This window comes from Medicago truncatula, chromosome 2, assembly GCF_003473485.1.
Source record: "Medicago truncatula cultivar Jemalong A17 chromosome 2, MtrunA17r5.0-ANR, whole genome shotgun sequence".
Lineage (NCBI taxonomy): Eukaryota > Viridiplantae > Streptophyta > Magnoliopsida > Fabales > Fabaceae > Medicago > Medicago truncatula.
The window spans coordinates 20,767,828-20,787,657 of NC_053043.1; the positions used below are offsets into that span (position 1 = coordinate 20,767,828).

The 19,830-nt window shown below is 31.8% G+C and overlaps 1 protein-coding gene and 1 long non-coding RNA gene across 2 annotated transcripts; one reads left to right on the forward strand and one right to left on the reverse strand.

Moving 5' to 3' along the window:
* Nucleotides 1-2,118: 2,118 nt before the first annotated feature.
* Nucleotides 2,119-5,464, forward strand: LOC25480266 (uncharacterized). Its single transcript, XR_003008502.2, has 2 exons — nucleotides 2,119-2,670; nucleotides 5,167-5,464. It is a non-coding gene; the product is annotated as an uncharacterized lncRNA (long non-coding RNA).
* A 632-nt stretch (nucleotides 5,465-6,096) lies between these two features.
* Nucleotides 6,097-7,940, reverse strand: LOC25480267 (CASP-like protein 1B1). Its single transcript, XM_013587290.3, has 3 exons — nucleotides 7,626-7,940; nucleotides 6,828-6,951; nucleotides 6,097-6,699 (listed from the first exon to the last, which is right to left on the reverse strand). Exons 1-3 carry the CDS (start codon nucleotides 7,862-7,864, stop codon nucleotides 6,457-6,459), a joined length of 606 nt encoding a protein of 201 aa, XP_013442744.1. The 5' UTR covers nucleotides 7,865-7,940; the 3' UTR covers nucleotides 6,097-6,456.
* Nucleotides 7,941-19,830: the final 11,890 nt, after the last annotated feature.

Below are 19,830 nucleotides of genomic sequence, written 5' to 3' on the forward strand. Positions count from 1 at the left end.
AAGATGTATAATAAATAGAGGCATGTATGTAAAGAAATAATTAATGTAGTTGGAAATAACAAAGGGGTCTTATAAAAAGGGACAAAAAAAATTCTCAAAAGGGTCTTATAATTAGAGACGGAAGAAGTAGTCTATATCCATCATGTCAAAGTCAAGGTCATAAAGAAATATGATTTTCCATATATAAACATGGTCACAAATAAATATGTCCAGAATCATATTTCATTATATACTTTGATTTATGAAATGATTCAAATATATTTTTAATGTCAAAACAATTATACAATTTCTAAAATCAATTCTCGGTTTTCATGCAAAAACATTTTCATGCAAAATTACTTTTAAATAAAAATCAATGTGAGTGTGTGATGTATTTTCATGAGAGCTTTTTCTACTATTTACATAAAGTCCTAATAAATAAAAATAAAATCCAAGACTAGAAAGCTTGAATATTCTTTTCCGCTTTATGCATCGTTGTTCTTCTAGGACTTCATTTGTCAATCATCAAAACCATTGTAATCCTGTCAAGGCATATATTCACATTAACAAGGACCAAGATCAAACCAAGTTATATTTGGAAACACCAATTGCATTTTTTATTTTTTTTTGTCAAGTAGTTTACTGATTATACATTATGTGTAGAGAAGTGGAGAATCTGAGTTCGAACCCCAGTCCTGCACAAATTATCCCTTACGGGACACACCAATTGCATATTTAATTCCTTAAAAAAAAATTGCATATTTAAGTATATAATAATAATAAAATTAAATTTTTTTGGTTTGATTCTCCAGTTTGGTCAATAGATATCGTGTGTGTTTGGTTCAGCTTTGGATAGAATTGATTCTGACTGAATTGATTATGATAGAATTGATTGTGACAGAATTGATTTTGAGATAATTGATTTATGTTTGGATACAATAATGCATAATTGATTAAACAAAATGAATGTTGTTTGGATAGTTTTTATCAAAATTGCTTTTGAATGTATAATTACTAAAATGGACATAGCTAAATTCAGGTAAATGTGCATAGTTGAATGTATATGTAGATCAATACTAAATGTAGATATATTATTTAATTTAAATAAATAAATTTTCTATATATTAATTTAAAAATAATAAATACGATTATTAAACTAAAAAAAAATTACAAAATATTTGTTCATATATTTTATATTTTTTGATAAAATATATTGAAGTTAAAAAATATTAGAGTTAGTTGCCAAAAATGATAAAATATATCGTAAAAAAAAAAAAATACAATAAATCTGAATGGGGACACCGTAAAGGAAAATTCAAAATTTGGTAACTCATGACCATAAATATTTTTCGGGGGCTGATTTGGTTCGTTAGGTTTTCTGATTAAATTTTGTTCATCAAATTAATTACAAAGCAAAAAGAAGGATAATTGATAAAGGGCAATAAAGGAAAATAATAGGTTGTAATAATCAAAATATAAAATTTAATTTAGAATTGATTCTAGAAAAACCAAAAGTTAGAATTTGTAGCTTAAGGATAATTGCTTTTTGGAGAATAGAAGCAATTTTTAAAAGTCAAACTAAATATCATTGAAAACTCAATTTTTCATTTTTGAGGATTGTAGAATCTAAGCATGGCAATGAGGCGAGGTGGAGACGGGTTTTACATTCCTTGTCCCCATACCCGATTATCATATACTTACCCGTCACCTACCCATATCCAACGGGGATGAGAAATTGAACCTCATCTCCGTCCCCGACGGGTTCGGGTATCCCCGCTCCATCCCCGTCCCTGCATTGAATAGTTTTTTTTTAATAAAAAATAGATGTTTTTTTGCAACTCCTGAGAAATATTGTAATGCATTATCCAACAATATGTTCACTTTAATATTTGTTACACCGACTGATTTAATTGCTTCTTTAAATATCAATGGTAGTTTTTATAACACGAAAATTATCAAATCAAATAAATAACATGGCATATCATCATAAAGTAGTTTTCTGCATTTGTGACGGGTTTGGTTATGGGTTTGGGGTGAGGACTTATATACATATACATGTTACCCGTCTCATACCCGTGTTTTTTAAATCGGAGAAAACCCAAACCTATATCCAAATTCCAAACCCAATCAAAACAAGGAAAACTAATCAAATTGGGTTTGGTTTGGGTGGTAACCACTTTCATAGTTCTAAAGAAATGGCACACGGAAACGACAACCGAAACGACGTCGTTTATTCTCAGTCACTAACGGAGGAAACAACCAATACTCAAAGACAGCGATTGGCCACCGGAACCCTAACATACCCACCGCCGGAGCTTCCAACTCTTCCTTTTGATCTCATACCTGAGATTCTATGTAGGCTTCCGGTCAAATTACTCATACAACTCCGATGCCTCTGTAAGTTCTTTGATTCTTTGATCTCAGATCCCAATTTCGCAAAGAAACACCTTCATATGTCAACCAAGCACCACCACCTCATGTTAACAAATAATGGTATGCTAACAGATGATGATGATTATGATTATAAGTTAGTTATGTATGAATCTCCAATCGCTTCGCTTTTTTATTGAGGTTGAAGTTGGCGATGTGAATTTGGTTGTTTATGATACCAAAACTGGCACTTCGAATATTCCTCAGTTTCAAAACGACTATGAACACCTTAAGCATGGATTCAACTGCAACATATATATGGTTAGTTTTTGTTTGTGTTATTTATGTTATGCCTGCTCTGATTTTGGTGACTTGTTTGATCATTGTTAATTTGAGTTGTTGATTCTCTCACATCTTGCACTATATTTTAAATAGTTCACAATCATGAATTGCATTAAATGGTTTGTCATTGGATTTTCTAAGATTTGCGTTATGAATTAGATGTAATAATGTCTGCTTAGTGTTGCACAATGCATTATGAACCAAACTGAATATGTTATATAAAATTAGGGAAAATTATAATGATCTCCCATGAGGTATGTCTAAATACAAGAAACACCCCCTCTATTTTCCCAATATTCAATAACCTCCCCTGCCGTTAGTTATAATCAAATTCCGTTAACAGAGAAACGGTTTTCTTTCTTGTCTCTAGATTACTCATTCACTTTTGTTCTTGGGTTGCATCCTTGATCTGTATTCCCTGTATCAAGATGTGTTCCCAGCTGTTGCTGTTGCTCTTGCCGGTTTATTCGTCACCGCTTTCCCGCACGGGTGTTTTTATTATCGTCATCATTCTCTTCGTTCTTGCTGTAGTTTGTATTGCGGTGTTCAATTATCATAACTCTTGTATTGCTCGATGGCTAGGGATTCCACTCGTTATCTTAGACTGTCAAGGTTTCTTATCCAATTTGGAAAATGCTTCTGCGTCTTTCTTTAGCAAGAAATTATTTTTACCAGCTCAGAATTTAGTAGGTGTAGCATACCAGCTCAGAACTTAGCATGTCTTTACTGTAACAACAAAAAAAAAAAAAAGCAATTTTCACAAATAATAGAGTAGTGTTTTAGACCTCTTCTACTTCTGTCAATATAAAAACCTCTCCTCCTGTTCTAATATTTGAAAGAAAAAAAAAAGGAATTAAAAAAGTTGGAGTAAATTAACTATATATTTAGAAAATAGAAGCATTTAATAAAACAAGAGAAATTGTAGATTCAGATGAATTTCAAGTTACAAAGCCATGGATTTGAGAATTGAAATAAAATTAAGAGAATCAAAAGTAAATTACACGTGGAATTGGAAGATTAAGGGGAAGTAGAGGTAGCTTCATAAATAGGAGAATAATGGTTTTCGAAGGAAGCACATTGCAGCAGCTTATGACTGTCTCATAACAGAGTTTAAACACCATTAAACCATGGGGGAGGTATCTGATAGTTAGAAAATTAAATAAGGGAGGTGACTGCTGGATTGAAAAATAGAGGGGGTGTGAGTGATATTTTAATAAAGTTTAGGGGAGGTGAGTGAAATTTACCCATAAAACTACTGTGATGTAATTTTTTGAAAGATAATTATTCTAGAACTTATAAAAAAAAAGACACTGTACTGAAAAAAGACACAAAGTTGAATGATCTCATGTCGCCGATGATTTTTTCTTGCGTCTGCTGCTACACTAGACTCAACATAAGTTCTATAGTACTAGGTATAGCCTTTTGACAAATTGGATCTTCCAAGTTTCAATGCAGTTAATTTTCCCACTGATGGTGTGAATTGTTTTTTAGACTATAACGTATGCAAATAACCAATGAACTATAGTAAACAATGTACCAAAGTGTTGAATTGTAAATGGATAGTTATCTTATAGTCATGTATTGCCCACATTTTCATTACTTGAACCTCCAGGTGGAAAAGGGGTATTTGATTTGCTTTCAGTTAGTTTGTATCATCAGCCACAAGTCATCCCATCTTATTTTGAATGACACTGACACTGATTTTATTTTATTTTTGAGATAGTACAAGAAGTCTTGATTTGGAGTGGTAGGGATAAGTTAGTGATGAAATACTCCAAAGGGTGGAATGTTGATTCATGACACACGAATCTTTATATAGACAAGGACGTTTGATTCTGTCTTAATTTTCTTAATGGAAGGGAAACTTATGCCAAACCGTGCAGGACATAAGTCTCGGTCTACATCTTGTGCACTGCAGAATGTGAATATAGAACTAAAGTGAAAGATAAAGACGAGCACTTAGTTTACGAGTTTGACTTCATAGCCATTTTTTGGATGTACATTATTTATATCCTATTACTAGTGACTACTGGAATATGTATTGATGGAAGAATCTGATGTATTGGCTGATTATATAGTGTAGTAATGATTTGAATTAAGTTGTGTTGGTCATTACTCGTTACAGATAAAATTGTTAACTATTATGCCTTATTTGACTCTGGATTATATTATTTCATGTTAGATTGCGGTTATATGATGATCTTTTGATGGCTGCATTTATTGTAGTTTTGCTATTTAAATGAAACGTATGTATACTGTTATTGATATATTTTCATATGTCTTACATGCGTGTTCTTAATCTTAATACTAGACTAGTCACAATAGTGGTTGGATTCTAACTATTGTTTGCCTTGACTTTGTTAACATTGTATGTTTGTTTACATTTTATTTTTCAGATTTGTTGAACTTGTTAGTTGTCAAGTTCTGGATTTATTTCTTCAATCAATAAGTTATTTTGGCTTGTTATTTCTGCAGGTCTTTTCGGATTAGATTCAACCTCAGTTGTAGGAGGAATGCCTCATTTTTTTCAAAGAATTTGTGCTGGACTTTCTGTTTTTCAGCCATCCTTGTCATAATTAGAATGTTTAATGTTTAAAACAACTTTGCCTCTGGAAGCCATTGGCTCTTAATGTACTAGAATGACTCTTTTCAGATACATTGGATTCCATGGTTGTGTTTTTAAAAATTGATCAAGTATTGAAAATTTACAGCCATAGTTGCATATGTTTTGCATGATACTTAATCTATTTAACAGATAAAGTCTATTTTACAACTTCTGTTTTTTGCTACTTTTAATTGGTGGCATTGCTAGTCTTGTGATCTTGATTTCATCACGAATGCATGTGAACCAAAAATTTATGAGTGCACATGCACATGTAGTTTCTTTCTTGTAATATTTGAGCCTGTTAATCATTTGGTCGAAGGTTTGATTCATGTCCAGTGCGTATGAAAAAACATTTGTTGTGGTTAGTCTCCGCAGTTGCGCACGGAGGATAACAATGGTTTACCCAGAAAATAGGATTTTAAAAAAAAAAAATATATGTACATGACATGATTTAAACTCGTAGCTCCCACAAAAAAAAAAAAAAAGAGAGAAATGCTGCTTGATTCCAGTTATTCACTTTGGATTAAGGAGTTTTCCGTGTTCATAATATGTTTGATCACTAAATTCTTTTGATAATGAAAAATTGCATAGGTCTTTATTATGAAGGAATTCACTATACTAAGATACATTGGTGATCACGTGAGTGGAAAGACGGGCACGTGAGTGCCCGTCTTTTCGCTATTATATATATAAAGGATATGTGAGATAACGACTTATATGTATATGTGACATCCTAGGTAATCAAAAATGAATTTCTAAACTATATGGATGCTCTAAGCATATATTGGAAGAAGGGCAAGTAGCAAAAAAGAAGAGATTCATATATGATTATTCATTTCCCCAACTACATAGTATATTCTAAGACTTTCAAAAGTAAAAAAGTTGTATGCAATCCAATACTTTATTGGTCTCTCAAGTACAACTAATTACATATATCAAACACTAACACTCAAACAGAAGAAAGTCAACATAGAAAAAACAACATATTCGTATATATGTCTAATAGTGTACTCCCTCTGTCCTAAAATATAGATAAAAAATTAGTCAACAAAAGTTAATGTATTTGGTTTAAAATTTATACCAAATACATCAATTTATATTGACTCGTTTTTGTTTACATTTTAGGACGGAGAGAGTACGGTGTATATATGTTAATCATATCAAGGACTGGGAGCATGGTTAATGCGATTAGGCTTGAGAAGCTTGGAAATGGACATGACAGTGATAATCAAGAGAAGAATGAAGCCAATGAAAGAAGCAATAAGGGCACCACCACCTCTGTTGCAATAGCTTTCAAATTTGTCACAAATCTTATCCCATCTTGCATGTGAATTACCATTTCTTCCCAATGCTGACATGAATGTTGCTGCACCATCTCCAGCTGATGCCAGAGCCATAGTTAACTTCACCCAAAAAAAAATTATAATTTATCAATCATTTTCTTACATAAATGATATCAAAAGAAAAAATTTAAAATCTTGTAGAATTGATGTAAACTTAATTATAAACAAAAAAAATTAAAAAAATTTACCATGTCTAATATTGCAATCAATGCAAGGCGAAGTCCTTTGTAATCATATTGGGGTCCTAATATATCTAATGCAATCATCACCAAGTTATGGAGACTAGCATTTCCATTGGCTATCACAAAGAACCTGTATATTACAAAAAAATTAATTTAAAATAGCCGGATCATCACAAAATATTAAACATATAATATATCTCTAAATTCATCGCCCTTGAATTAAGCGATGAAATTAGAGACGGATCATAACAATTTCCTTTCTCTATTTTCACTTGAATTTTTTATAGGTATGTATTAGTGGGAATTGCTAGTAGAAGAGGTCGAATTTCGGACATCCTACATAAAACTTTTTTGGTGTCTGAATCGATACCATTGGCAGTGCCGGACTTTGGGGTGTGCAAGGAGTTCAATGGAACTGGGTCTTCCCAAGGTATGGGCCTCAAAAAAAATTATAGTCCAGTAGTACTACTAAGTGTTACCCTACTAAAAAAATTATAGGGTGGTTTGAGGTTCCTCATATATACGGTAGTGATTTTCACATTTGTGTGTATCGCATATATACGACACCTTGTATTTATCTTTTAAAAAATTTAAATAGAACATTGTTTTTAAAAAAAAAAAAAAACGTTTTTATTTTATTACGGACCTCTTTTTACTTACAGAATCGAGCCTCCAGATTCGTAGGAACGACTCTGACCATTGGACTACTTGTTCCGGGACTCTACTTTCTATTACTACTTATATATTTACTCGCAAACCAACATAAATAGAAAAGAGGAAAGTAGAATCATATTGAAAACTTACACAAAAGCTGGAGTTTGATTAAATTTGGCAGAAAGAGTAGCAGTTAATGGGGTGTTACCAACGGTGCCAATAACAAAACTTTTGGTCTGTTTATTGAGTGCCATCACAAGTGTTGCAGCTGCAGTTGCAAAAAATGCAACCACCCTAAGAGACAAAAGGATCCAATCATTCTTTTTCTTTGTTTCATGAAAATCATTGAAGCCATGTTCAACTTTCTCTTCACCATTTCTTGAAGCCATTTTTGTAATAAGCACTTAACTTAATTACAAGAGATAGTGAGAAAGTGATGGTTAATAATGATGCACATTGATGGGTTATTATAGATAGGGACGTAGACATTAATCAAATCATATAATTTGTTCAGTCTAAGAAGCTAAGTGTAAGTTCTATGCATGAAATTCTTGGGTGGTATACCCAACTCATAACTTCAGGTTGTTGAAGTTGGTGAAGAAACATGAGAGAACTCACCGATATTGTCCATTTAGGTTAATTTAAATTATTTATTCATTTAAAATTAATAATAATATTTATTTTAAAAGTTTAGGAAGTAATTTCAACCCATTGGTAAGAATCTCCTCAAAATCCCTTAAAAAAAAAAGAATCTCCTCAAAAGAAAAAATAGGTAAGAAAAGTTTGCATAATTGAGGTCAAAAGTATCCACCATCAATCGGAATTTTATATAATTACATACACTCGTAGACTAGATTCTGATAATTATAAAATCTTTATCTTTCATGTAGTACACTTTTTTTCAACTGTTATCTCTTGTGTACACTCCTTCCAAAAAAAATATCTCTTTTTTTTTTTTGACAAGGAAAAAAAATCTCTCTCATGTTCACTGCAGTCTACTTCCTAAATTAAAAAAATTAAATTAAATTAAAAAATAATATAATGCTTATGAAATAAAATAAATAAAATTTGTTAGAAAAAAAAAATCAGATTTTTCTGTATTTTAGATTTGAGCCTAAGACAAAAAGATTTAACTTAACTAGACCATTGACCCGTGCTAACGCACGTGTCATTTAAAAAAATTAATACTCACTGAAAAAATAAGACACTGTAGTTCGCTTGAATGTAAAAATTGTCGTGAATCAAAGCAAAATGACAATTACCATAGACTTTGTTATTGTTCCATAATTCTAGTACGTAGTTCCTATAACTGAAGTTCGTTGACATGCAAATACTTTCAATAAGTAAGAAAATGAATAGTACCCAAAAAAGTCCTACACATTACGGAAAACTTCTCTGTAGACCACACTTGATGCAACATCGATATCATCGCCGTCGTCGTCATTAATCAATATCTTTAAACCACCCCTCGAAGTAACCTGTGATATTGCAATGTACAACTGTCCATGTGAAAAATAACAAAGATGAACCCAAAACGACATCTAAAAATTTCAATAAATAGATAGCTACCTCAGTTGACTCAATCATGCTTTCAATTGTCATTCGGTTAGTGTTGAGCAAGTCATCTGATAAAGACGCGGAGCTGTTCGTTGAAATTTGGCTGACACTTCGGGTGAACTGTATTGATGCATTTTTCATTCTAATAAAATGGCACCAATGTTAATAGAAGAGTGGTGAGACCTCCAGACAACTTAATTATGACCAAAAAAACTTGTCTTTATTCTAAAGCATATGAAAATATAAATGGTTACCGTGTCATGTACGCAGCGACATCAGGCAAATCGCCATTAAGTATCAGCTTAGTCCCATTAAAGGCATTAACAACTCCCATAGCACCTAATTTTTTTAAAAATCAACAGCAAGTGAACATAATTTCCCATTTCATTGTTGATATCAGCAGAAAGCAAAAACTTAAAACACGACATACCTAAATACACGCGTGTCTTGCAAAACTGCAATATCAATATAGTAGGTGTGTCGTTGTCATGGTTGCCAAAAAAGGTCACAATTTTGTCGCCATGTTCACCCCAAAGAGAGCAATGCAAGCGGTTGTTTCTGTAATAAAATATTACCAAAATATCAATTCAGAAACATAAGGTATATTAAAATTATATTACAACCAGGTACAAAGAAAGAGACAAATCTTACTCAAGATCTTCTAAAGTGAGATCAATAACCCTGCTTTTCCTTCTGTCCTTTTCAGTTTCCCTTATATCACCTCTTTCAATTACATGACCAATAACATCTGAAATTACGTATACAAAAGCAAAAACAAATGTATGAAATTCATAAACGAATGCTTATATGTAGAAATAATGTACAACACACATTCAGAATTCAAGTCCTACCCGTAGATACTTCCTCGACAGTTGAAGAGAGAATTTCATTGAATGGCTTGAACTCAAAAACGTTCATAGGGATAGCAGGCAAGTGTACTTTGGTAAAAGTTGAATTGTGCATCATACTAAGCTTATGTTTGTGTGAAGTTACCTTATAAGGACTTTCATTAAAATCTACAATTGCATTTTCAAGCTGATATGTACCCCCTTCTTAAACCATGGACCTGAACTTTGCCACCAAATCTTTTCTAGCTGTGGCGTGAATACGTCCACCCTGTTGACGACAACAACAACATTAAACAGCTGGTTAAATTACATAACTAAAAAACAAAAATGACATTACTTTAATTTTAAAGTTAAGAGTGCAAACATGCAGAAACCTTTTCATCGACCAGTAACATGTTCATGAAAATGATGCTAGTGGGGACCTTCTTCTCTCGAATCAACCAAATGTGAGCAACTCGCACACACATCTTGAGATTCTTTCTTCCTCCAAAAACAGCTGAGATTGGAGTGTATTTGGCAGACATCATTGGCTTGTTTTTTCCTTTCCAAGAAAGATGATGCTTATTTAGATTGAGATGGTTTGGCTAATAGGTTATGATATATTTATAGGAAAAAGGTGGAATATGTGTGAGTAGGATATGTCGGTTGAGCAATAAAGAGTATTAGTTATCAGGATAAGCACAAAATAGTGGAACAAAATTAGGAAGTGGCCAACATTTTAGGATAAAGATTAATATGAATAAAATGAAATTAATATTGTTGATGGGGCACTTTGTTTTAATTAAGAATTTACATTTTTTTTTTACTTAAGAATTACCATAGTTGATTCGCCAAAACATATTTTAGAGATGTGGATGAAATGTGTAATAGTTACTTGAATGAGATGAATTATGATTTTTAGTTTGTTTCCACCCAAAACATATTTTAGATATGTGGATGAAATCCCCTACTTATTTGAATGAGAGAAATAAGGATTTTCGTTTGTTTCCACCAAAAAGTTACTTTAGAGATGTGGATGAAATCTCTTAGTTACTTGAATGAGAAGAATTAGGATTTTTAGTTTGTTTCCACCGAAAACATATTTTAGAGATGTGGATGAAATCCCCTACTTATTTGAATGAGAGAAATAAGGATTTTAGTTTGTTTCCACCAAAAAGTTAGATTAGAGATGTAGATGAAATCTCTTAGTTACTTGAATGAGAGAAATTAGGATTAGGATTTAAGTTTGTTTCCACCCAAAACATATTTTAGAGATGTGGATGAAATCTTTAGTAGTTACTTGAATGAGAGGAATTAGGATTTTTAGTTTGTTTCCATCCAAAACATATTTTAGAGATGTGGATGAAATCTTTAGTAGTTACTTGAATGAGAGGAATTATGATTTTTAGTTTGTTTCCACCCAAAACATATTTTAAAGATGTGGATGAAATCCCCTAATTATTTAAATGAGAGAAATAAGGATTTTAGTTTGTTTCTACCAAAAACTTAGTTTAGAGATGTGGATGAAATCTCTTAGTTACTTGAATGAGAGAAATTAGGATTAGGATTTTAGTTTGTTTCCACCCAAAACATATTTTAGAGATGTGGATGAAATTCCCTAATTATTTGAATGAGAGAAATAAGGATTTTAGTTTCTTTCCACCAAAAAGTTAGTTTAGAGATGTGGATGAAATCTCTTAGTTACTTGAATGAGAGAAATTAGGATTAGGATTTTAGTTTGTTTCCACCCAAAACATATTTTAGAGATGTGGATGAAATTCCCTAATTATTTGAATGAGAGAAATAAGGATTTTAGTTTCTTTCCACCAAAAAGTTAGTTTAGAGATGTGGATGAAATCTCTTAGTTACTTGATTGAGAGAAATTAGGATTAGGATTTTAGTTTGTTTCCACCCAAAACATATTTTATAGATTTGGATTAGTAATTGTTAGTAATAATGTTAAGAGGAGACGTTACACAACTATGCTACTAAATTGATTCTAGTAATTGTTACTAATAATGTTACTAAAAGCCATGTTACTAAAATGCTTCAGTAACACAACCATGCTACTAAATTGATTCAGCAACACAAAAACAAACACAAATATATAAATCAAAAAGCAAAGCAAGCAAGGCTAAATTATTTATGAAATTCAAGGGACATTTGCTAAATTCAAAGACAAAAAAAATAGATGCTTCCAAAACTTTAAGAAACTAAAACTTAAAATTCAAATTGAAAAGGTCTTGCACAATTTATCTAAACATGGACTAATTGTAAATAACATCAAGGTAGATGGTATCATGTGACCCAACCATCGGAGCATCCCCTCTGATCTTCACACCTTGTTGGACTTAGGATCAGTCAATATTGCATAGCGCCCAATTTGATCTCCGAAATCACCGCCAAACATGTTTGGCAAGCATACTGCACCCTAAAAAAATAACAAACAAAAACATCACAAACATTGATAAAATAGAATGCAAATAATTAAGAATAGGTATATTTCGCAAAAAACACATACAACATCAATGTCATATTCAACGATATATGATCTGTATTTCAGTCTGAGCTTGTTGATTGCTTTGTCAAGATCGGAAAAAGAGTTTTTCACCAACGGACCTACAAAAGATTGAAAGGGATTGAAAGAATGATTTATACTTTCAAACAGCGAGGAATAAGAGCAAAAATCTATATATTTAGTTTAAACCAGAGTGGAATGAAGATATGGTTACCAGTGAGGTAGTGGTATGACAACAAAGTTTGAATGTTTCTGGAAGCCATGTTGATTAAGAAATTTCGGTTTAAGAGAAAGGTATGGTTTTAGAAATAGATTTCGGTTTAGGAGAAAGGATTTAAATATATTGGTGAGGGTTTGGAGGAGGGGAGTTAGGAGATATGGTTTATGGAAATCAATTAGATAGGTTTTAGGGGGAGTGAAGTTAGGAAATCATGGTTAGGGTTTCGAGGAGGGGAATTAGGAAATATGGTTAGGTTTTGAAGGAGGGAAAAGTTGCTAAAATATTAGGTTAAAATATTAGGTTAAAATTAGGGCAACCAAGCTTTGTTTAGGAATAAGAGATTAGTCATATAATATAAAATAAATTAATAATCAGTTTTTTTTCCTTCAAAATTGTGGAGCCTGAAACCTTAACTTAGTTCGGTTTGGCCCTAACGCCGGCCCAAAATAACTCTATATATATCACTTCGAAAATTGCTTTTCTGGCATACAAAACTTTATAAAGACACAGGTAAATGACGTTTTTGCCTCCAACGGTAGTTAACTACCGCTAGATTTATCTGCCGGTAGTTAACTACCGCTGTATACCAACACAGCATAAAAAAAAATTAAAAAATAGTATGTTGTTAACTACCGCTGTATACCAACACAACATGAAAATTAAAGTATATATTACAGATTGCTGTTACTGTTACTGTTATGTCTTCTAAGCTTTAGCATGTTTTAGCGAAAGTTATTTGTTTATAAAAATAGTCTGCACTTGACAAGTTTGTATGTCTGTGCACTTGAAAGGTGGTGAACAACTAACTATGAAAGTAAGTTAAATGAAAAAGACTACTGGCTAGATAGATATAATAAAATGTTTCTATACATCTTTTACTTCTCTATCATGTCAAAGGAAACACTACAGGTTGTGAAGTGAGATATGCAAACAAATTGACAGAAATTGACAAGGGGTAAGAGATAAACTACACCCTGTATGACCTACAATAAATAAAATCAAATGACAACTGCACAAATTTGAATACCCATACAAGTACTTCTTATACACAAAGAGCAGGGCCGACTTTAAGGGGGTGCAAACAGCTCTACTGAGTTGGGTCTCCCAAATTTAGAGGTCCAATATTTTTTTTATATACTGCATGTAAATAATTAATAAATATATATGGCGCGATTAAATATTAGAATCGCTTAGGTGGCTTAGCGGTACAAATAGTGAGTTTGCACTGCTTTGGAGGTGGGTTCGACACTTAGCATTCATTATTTTTATGTTTTTTCTTCTCCCAGGATCCATGCATGATTTTCTTTTCCTTTTTTCTTCTTTTCTTTTTCTTTTTTCTTCTTTAATTATTATTTTTTAGTATGTGAGGGCTTTGATTTAGACATAATTTATATGGATTTGAGGCTCATCTATTCTCAATCCTCTCTCCAATTCAGTCAAATTCACAATAAATTGGATTGTATATTTACAAATAAAAATATAATATTCTTTTTTCTTCTTATTTTGTTAGTACACTTCTTGTAATTTTGTCTATTGTCTTGTACACTTGAACAAATATTAGCAAATCCAATTGACAATTTTTTAATACCTTATTATAATAAAACCTTCAAAAGGTAATGTTAAAGACATTTTATTCCAACAAAATTAACTCACACTGGTTTACTTGTTGCAATAGTCGTATGATTCTTCTCTTTTAATGCAAATACATGAGGGTTTAATTCTCAGAGTGACTCTCTCTTGTATCATTGCATCATGTGCGCAATAAATATGAGGCAGCTTTTGGAATGGATTTATTGCAATCAGAACCTATTACTATAAAAAAAGGCTTAATTGCACTTTTGGTCCTCGCATTTTGACCAACTTACGAAAATGGTTCTACCTCTTTTAAATCGAACAAAATCATCCCTAAACTATATGTTTTTTTGCAGTTTTAGTCATATCTCCCTATTTCCAATTCCATAAATGCACAAAAATGACAGTTTTAGTCCAACCACCTATGCTCAACCATGAAATAAACAAGGAATAAATCATGTGGGTACAAGGAATTTACTTTGTTTAGCACACAAACCAAGAAAAACCCTAATTTCTAATACATGTTTCAGGTATGTAACATGTCTCGGAAATTAGGTTAGTGTGCTAAATAAAGTAGATTCCTTGTACCCACATGTTTTATTCCTTGTTTATTTCATGATTGAGCATAGGTGGTTGGACCAAAATTGTCATTTATGTGCGTTTTTGGAGTTGGAAATAGGGTGATAGAACTAAAACTACAAAAAAACATATAGTTTAAAGACGATTTTGTTCGATTTAAAATATATAGGACCATTTTCGTGAGTTGGTCAAAATGGTAGGACCAAAAGTGTAATTAAGCCTAAAAAAATGGCCATGTTAACTTGTGCCCTAAGGGTACAAGTTAAGAAGTTAAAAGGGGAATTAAAAGATAATTTATGTATGTATGACTTAATTGTCCTTTTTGCCCCCTATCTTTCAAAAAGTTGCGATTTTAGCCCCCTAACTAATTAAAATACAAAACAGCCCCTTATGTATTGGATCTTTGGCAGTTTTGGCCCCCAAAGTGGAAAGATAGGGGGCCAAAAGTTGAAAGATAGGGGGCCAAAAGTTGAAAGATAGGGGTCCAAAATTGCCAAAAATCCAATACATAGGGGTTGTTTTGTATTTTAATTAGTTAGGGGGCAAAAATCGAAACTTTTGGAAAGATAGGGGGCCAAAAGTGCAGTTAAGCCTTTATGTATTGAAAACATAAAATTTTAAACTTTTCTTATATTCAGTGGCGGATCTTGAAAAAAAAAATCGGGGGTGCCAAATATTTATGAAATATATATTAAACGTTTTCAAATAATGTACACCATAGTAAACTAGTGTAGTGGTACAAATGCTTGGTTAGTACAAGGAGGATGCTGGTTCAACTCCCACTAGGGCCATTTTTTTTGAATAAAAAATGAAAAATTCGCTAAGAATTATTAAAAAGGATCCCACTAGGGCCATTTTTTTTTGAATAAAAAATGAAAAATTCGTTAAGAATTATTAAAAAGGAGGCTGCCGGAGGGATCGAACTCGAAACACGCAATAGGTTGAGAGAACGCATTACCACTGCAACAGAACATATTATCTGTATTAATATGCCTAATACGATATTTATATCAAAACTGAGGGGTGCAGTGGCACCTAGAGGTCTCCAAAGAGATCCGCCCCTGCATATATTAAATGCATAATTTCCAATAAAAAATTTCTATTTACCTTCTAAAATTGTGCCCCAAGAAGGGCACAAATTAGCATTTCTCTAAAAAATATTATGCTAGTATAGCAATTAAAAATTGTTTTACAAGTAGTGCTATTCAAATCTCTTACAAGAGACCGTTAATTATCTGCTATATTGAATTCATGTTTGACATATATAAGGTTATAATATCTATTTCTATATACAACATGAGATTTGGATGATAAGAGAGATTAAAAAAATGAAAAGGAATGTTTTGACACCATGAGATAACTCACACCGGTGTTAGGAATTTGACCAAATGTGACTTAAATCACGTATGTTGTACTCTAACGTGACTAAAGTCACGCTGATTTAACACATGCGTAAGTTAACTGACGCGCATATATTTTGAGAAATTGAGTTGGGATGAAGTGTTTTTTGTTGGGAGAATAGCAATTTTCTAGATACAATAGGAGGCATCAAAAATACTACTTCTAGTATAAAGAAAGACGCCAAGAAGTTTGATTGAATGGTCATCAACAAAATAGTTTAATAAATAAATAAATAAATAAAATGTTTTGTGATCAGTGTGCGGAACAAGACTTAAATAAATAAAGTTTAAATATTAATTTATCCTTTACGTATATCATTTTTATGTTTAGCCCCTCTAAAATTTCTTTAGAATTGTAGTAATCCAAATTTTTTGTCAATTTTAGTTTTTCTTTTTCAACAAAAAGTAATGTCGCATGTCCAGAGTGACAGTTTGTTACGCCGTGTCATTGATAAATTTTTAATATATACTCCTTTTTTTCTTTTTTCTTTTTTAAGTGTCATTTTTAAAGAATTTTAACACAAAAATTATGAATTGTATTTTTACACATTTTTTTCTATTATACCCTCATTTTAATCCATTAATAATTTTCTATTTTTTTGCACACACTATATTTTTTCAATAAATTTAATATGTAACAAACAATTTTTAGTTACTACTCTTTTTTTCAACAAATTCCTATTTTTTGTGCGCTTTATCTTTCTTTCCTAAAATAATTTTTAATTTTCTAAATATTGATGCATCTTCTTATTCCTAAACAAAGTTTTGTTGCCCTAATTTTAACCTAATATTTTAGCAATTTTTCCCTTCTTCAAAACCTAACCATATTTCCTAACTAGACCATTGACCCGTGCTAACGCACGTGTCATTTAAAAAAGATAATATTCACTGAAAAAATAAGACACTGTAGTTTGCGTGAATCTAAAAATTGTCGTGAATCAAAGCATAATGTCAATATCAAAGACTTTGTTATTGTTTCATAATTCTAGTAGGTAGTTCCTGTTACTTTAAAATAACATATAATTTTGAATGGGAAATTGAAGTTCGTTGACATGGAAATAGTTTCAATAAGTAAGAAAATGAACAGTACACAAAAAATTCCTACACATTACGGAAAACTTCTCTGTAGACCACATTTGATGCAACATCGATATCATCGCTGTCGTCGTCATTAATCAATATTTTTAAACCACCTCTCGAAGTAACCCGTGATATTGCGATGTACAACTGTCCATGTGAAAAAACAGGAGACGGTACAAAAACACCAACATGTTTCAACGACTGACCCTGACTCTTGTTAATAGTTATTGCAAATGAGAGGACAGATAACGGAAATTGCCTTCATGTCAAGCAAAACCTCATAATTTGCTAACCCGTGCTACCACACGGGTCAATGATGAGCACAATATATTAGTAATTTAGGAGTTCAACATCACATAAAAACCGTAAATTAAAATAACATGAAATATATAGCCATATTACCTAGGTAAGGTATGATTTACAATTAATGTTTTGCAATGATCATGCTTATAGTTAATGGTAAGTTAAACATATTTTGAAGACACAATCATATGCTTAGATAGATCTTTATTCAGCCAATAGAATATCACATGAAGCATTGCGCCAATCCTTATTAAAACAATGATATGAATCATGGTTTACAACTTAATTTGTAGTTTGCATAGCTCAGGAGATATCTAAGACACAGTCACATCAGTATAATCAACCACCACCATATAAATTATCACCGCGAGGGCCTTCTTGCAACAACCACCACCGCATAAACCTCCTTCTAGAATATAACAAACAAAAAAAGAGATGATAATAAATTAGATAGCAATGCAATTCAAAAAGTCATCGGATTACAAATAACCAAAAATCAAACTAAACAAATGCTCCTACTCTTATTCCAACCCCGAATTTGAAAATTCCTGAAGTGCAAAATCAACAAACCAAACCCCACACCAATCATATAACAATTACTTTGATTTTGTAAGAAGCCTAAAAAGCTATTGCAAGCTATTTTGTACAATAGAGGAATTGAATGGAAAGAAAGATGTGTGGTTAACCTTAGTCATAGAAAAGAGGAGGAGCAGCTAAAAATCCATTTGATTTTTCTTCTCAATGTTAACACAATAACAATGCTTCTATATAAACACAAAAATTAAATTAGAATGAAACAATTAAATCATTGTGGAGCCCTGTTTGTTACATACTTAATGAATTAATTAATTAAATCAATTCTATTGTAAGATAAGCTAATAATTTTCGCATGGAGAGAGAAAACGCACTTGCAATTTTGAAGTGAGATGAAGAAGTCATGACCAAATGTAACGACGAAGCCTATCTGCAACTTTCTGGATAAAACCAACCCTTCCAACTTCTTGGTGATAAATCCAACGACATAGTGGGAACCATCCGAGAAAGTGAGGCAATTCTATAAAAAAAAAAAAAAAAAAAAAAAAAACTTCTATACAAACTCAAAAAAAGGGAAGAAAAAAATAATAATTAGAATGAAACAATTACATAATGAAAGTGAAATAAACAAACATACCTGCATATCCCCAAATCCACATTTCCATCAACAAAATCTGCAATTTGTAAAATAAAGCTACAGATCAAAACATGGTGAACATTCAAAATCATTGCATATATCATCATCTTACACAAATGATATTAGCAGATTCAGAAATTCTATGGGAGTTTAGACCAGTCAACCTCCAAGGATGCGAGTAACAAAATCTATTAGCAGAAGCAGCAGGAAATAATGATTTGTTTTGTTAAAAAAAAAGGAGTGATTTGTTTTGTTCAAAAGAATAGGAGGGATTTGTTTTGTTCAAAAGAATTGGGAATTTCTGCAATAAAATAGGAACAATTTGTTAATAGGAGTGATTTGTTTTTCTTTTTTTTTAAGTTTATCTGTTTAGTAGGAAACAATTTTTTTAAAAAAAAAAAATAGGAGATTTCTGCAATTTGATATTTTAAACATGGGTAATACAGTAAAAGCAAGCACTGAATTTAAGTTAAATTAGGGCAACAATTAGCATTCGGGTTAACTTTAATAAATAAAAGATAAAAGATAATATATTAGGGTAAATGAGTTGAGGAAGTGAGGAAAAAAATATGGCAACAGAAAATATGGAAATCAATTAGATAGGTTTTAGGAGGAGGGAAATTAGGAAATATGGTTAGGTTTTGAAGGAGGGGAATTAGGTTTTAGGAGGAGGGAAATTAGGAAATCATGGTTAGGGTTTGGAGGAGGGGAATTAGGAAATATGGTTAGGTTTTGAAGGAGGGAAAAGTGGCTATAATTTTTTAGGTTAAATATTAGGTGGAATTAGGGCAACAATGTTAGGTTTATAAATAAAAAGAAATATGGTTAGGTTTTGAAGGAGGGGAATTAGGTTTTAGGAGGAGGGAAATTAGGAAATCATGGTTAGGGTTTGGAGGAGGGGAATTAGGAAATATCGTTAGGTTTTGAAGGAGGGAAAAGTGGCTATAATTTTTAAGGTTAAATATTAGGTGGAATTAGGGCAACAATGTTAGGTTTATAAATAAAAAGATGGTTAGGATTTGAAGGAGGGAAAAGTTGCTAAAATATTAGGTTAAAATTAGGGCAACAAAGCTTTGTTTAGGAACGTTTAAGAGAAAGGTATGGTTTTAAAAAGAGATTTCGGTTTAG

Excerpts from the sequence above, each read along its gene's own strand:
- LOC25480267 (XM_013587290.3), bottom strand. The coding sequence starts at position 7,864 with ATGGCTTCAAGAAATGGTGAAGAGAAAGTTGAACATGGCTTCAATGAT. Across the intron at positions 6,952-7,625 it reads AATCAAACTCCAGCTTTTGT|GTTCTTTGTGATAGCCAATG; the intron begins GTAAGTTTTCAA and ends TGTAATATACAG. Across the intron at positions 6,700-6,827 it reads TGATTGCAATATTAGACATG|TTAACTATGGCTCTGGCATC; the intron begins GTAAATTTTTTT and ends TTTTGGGTGAAG.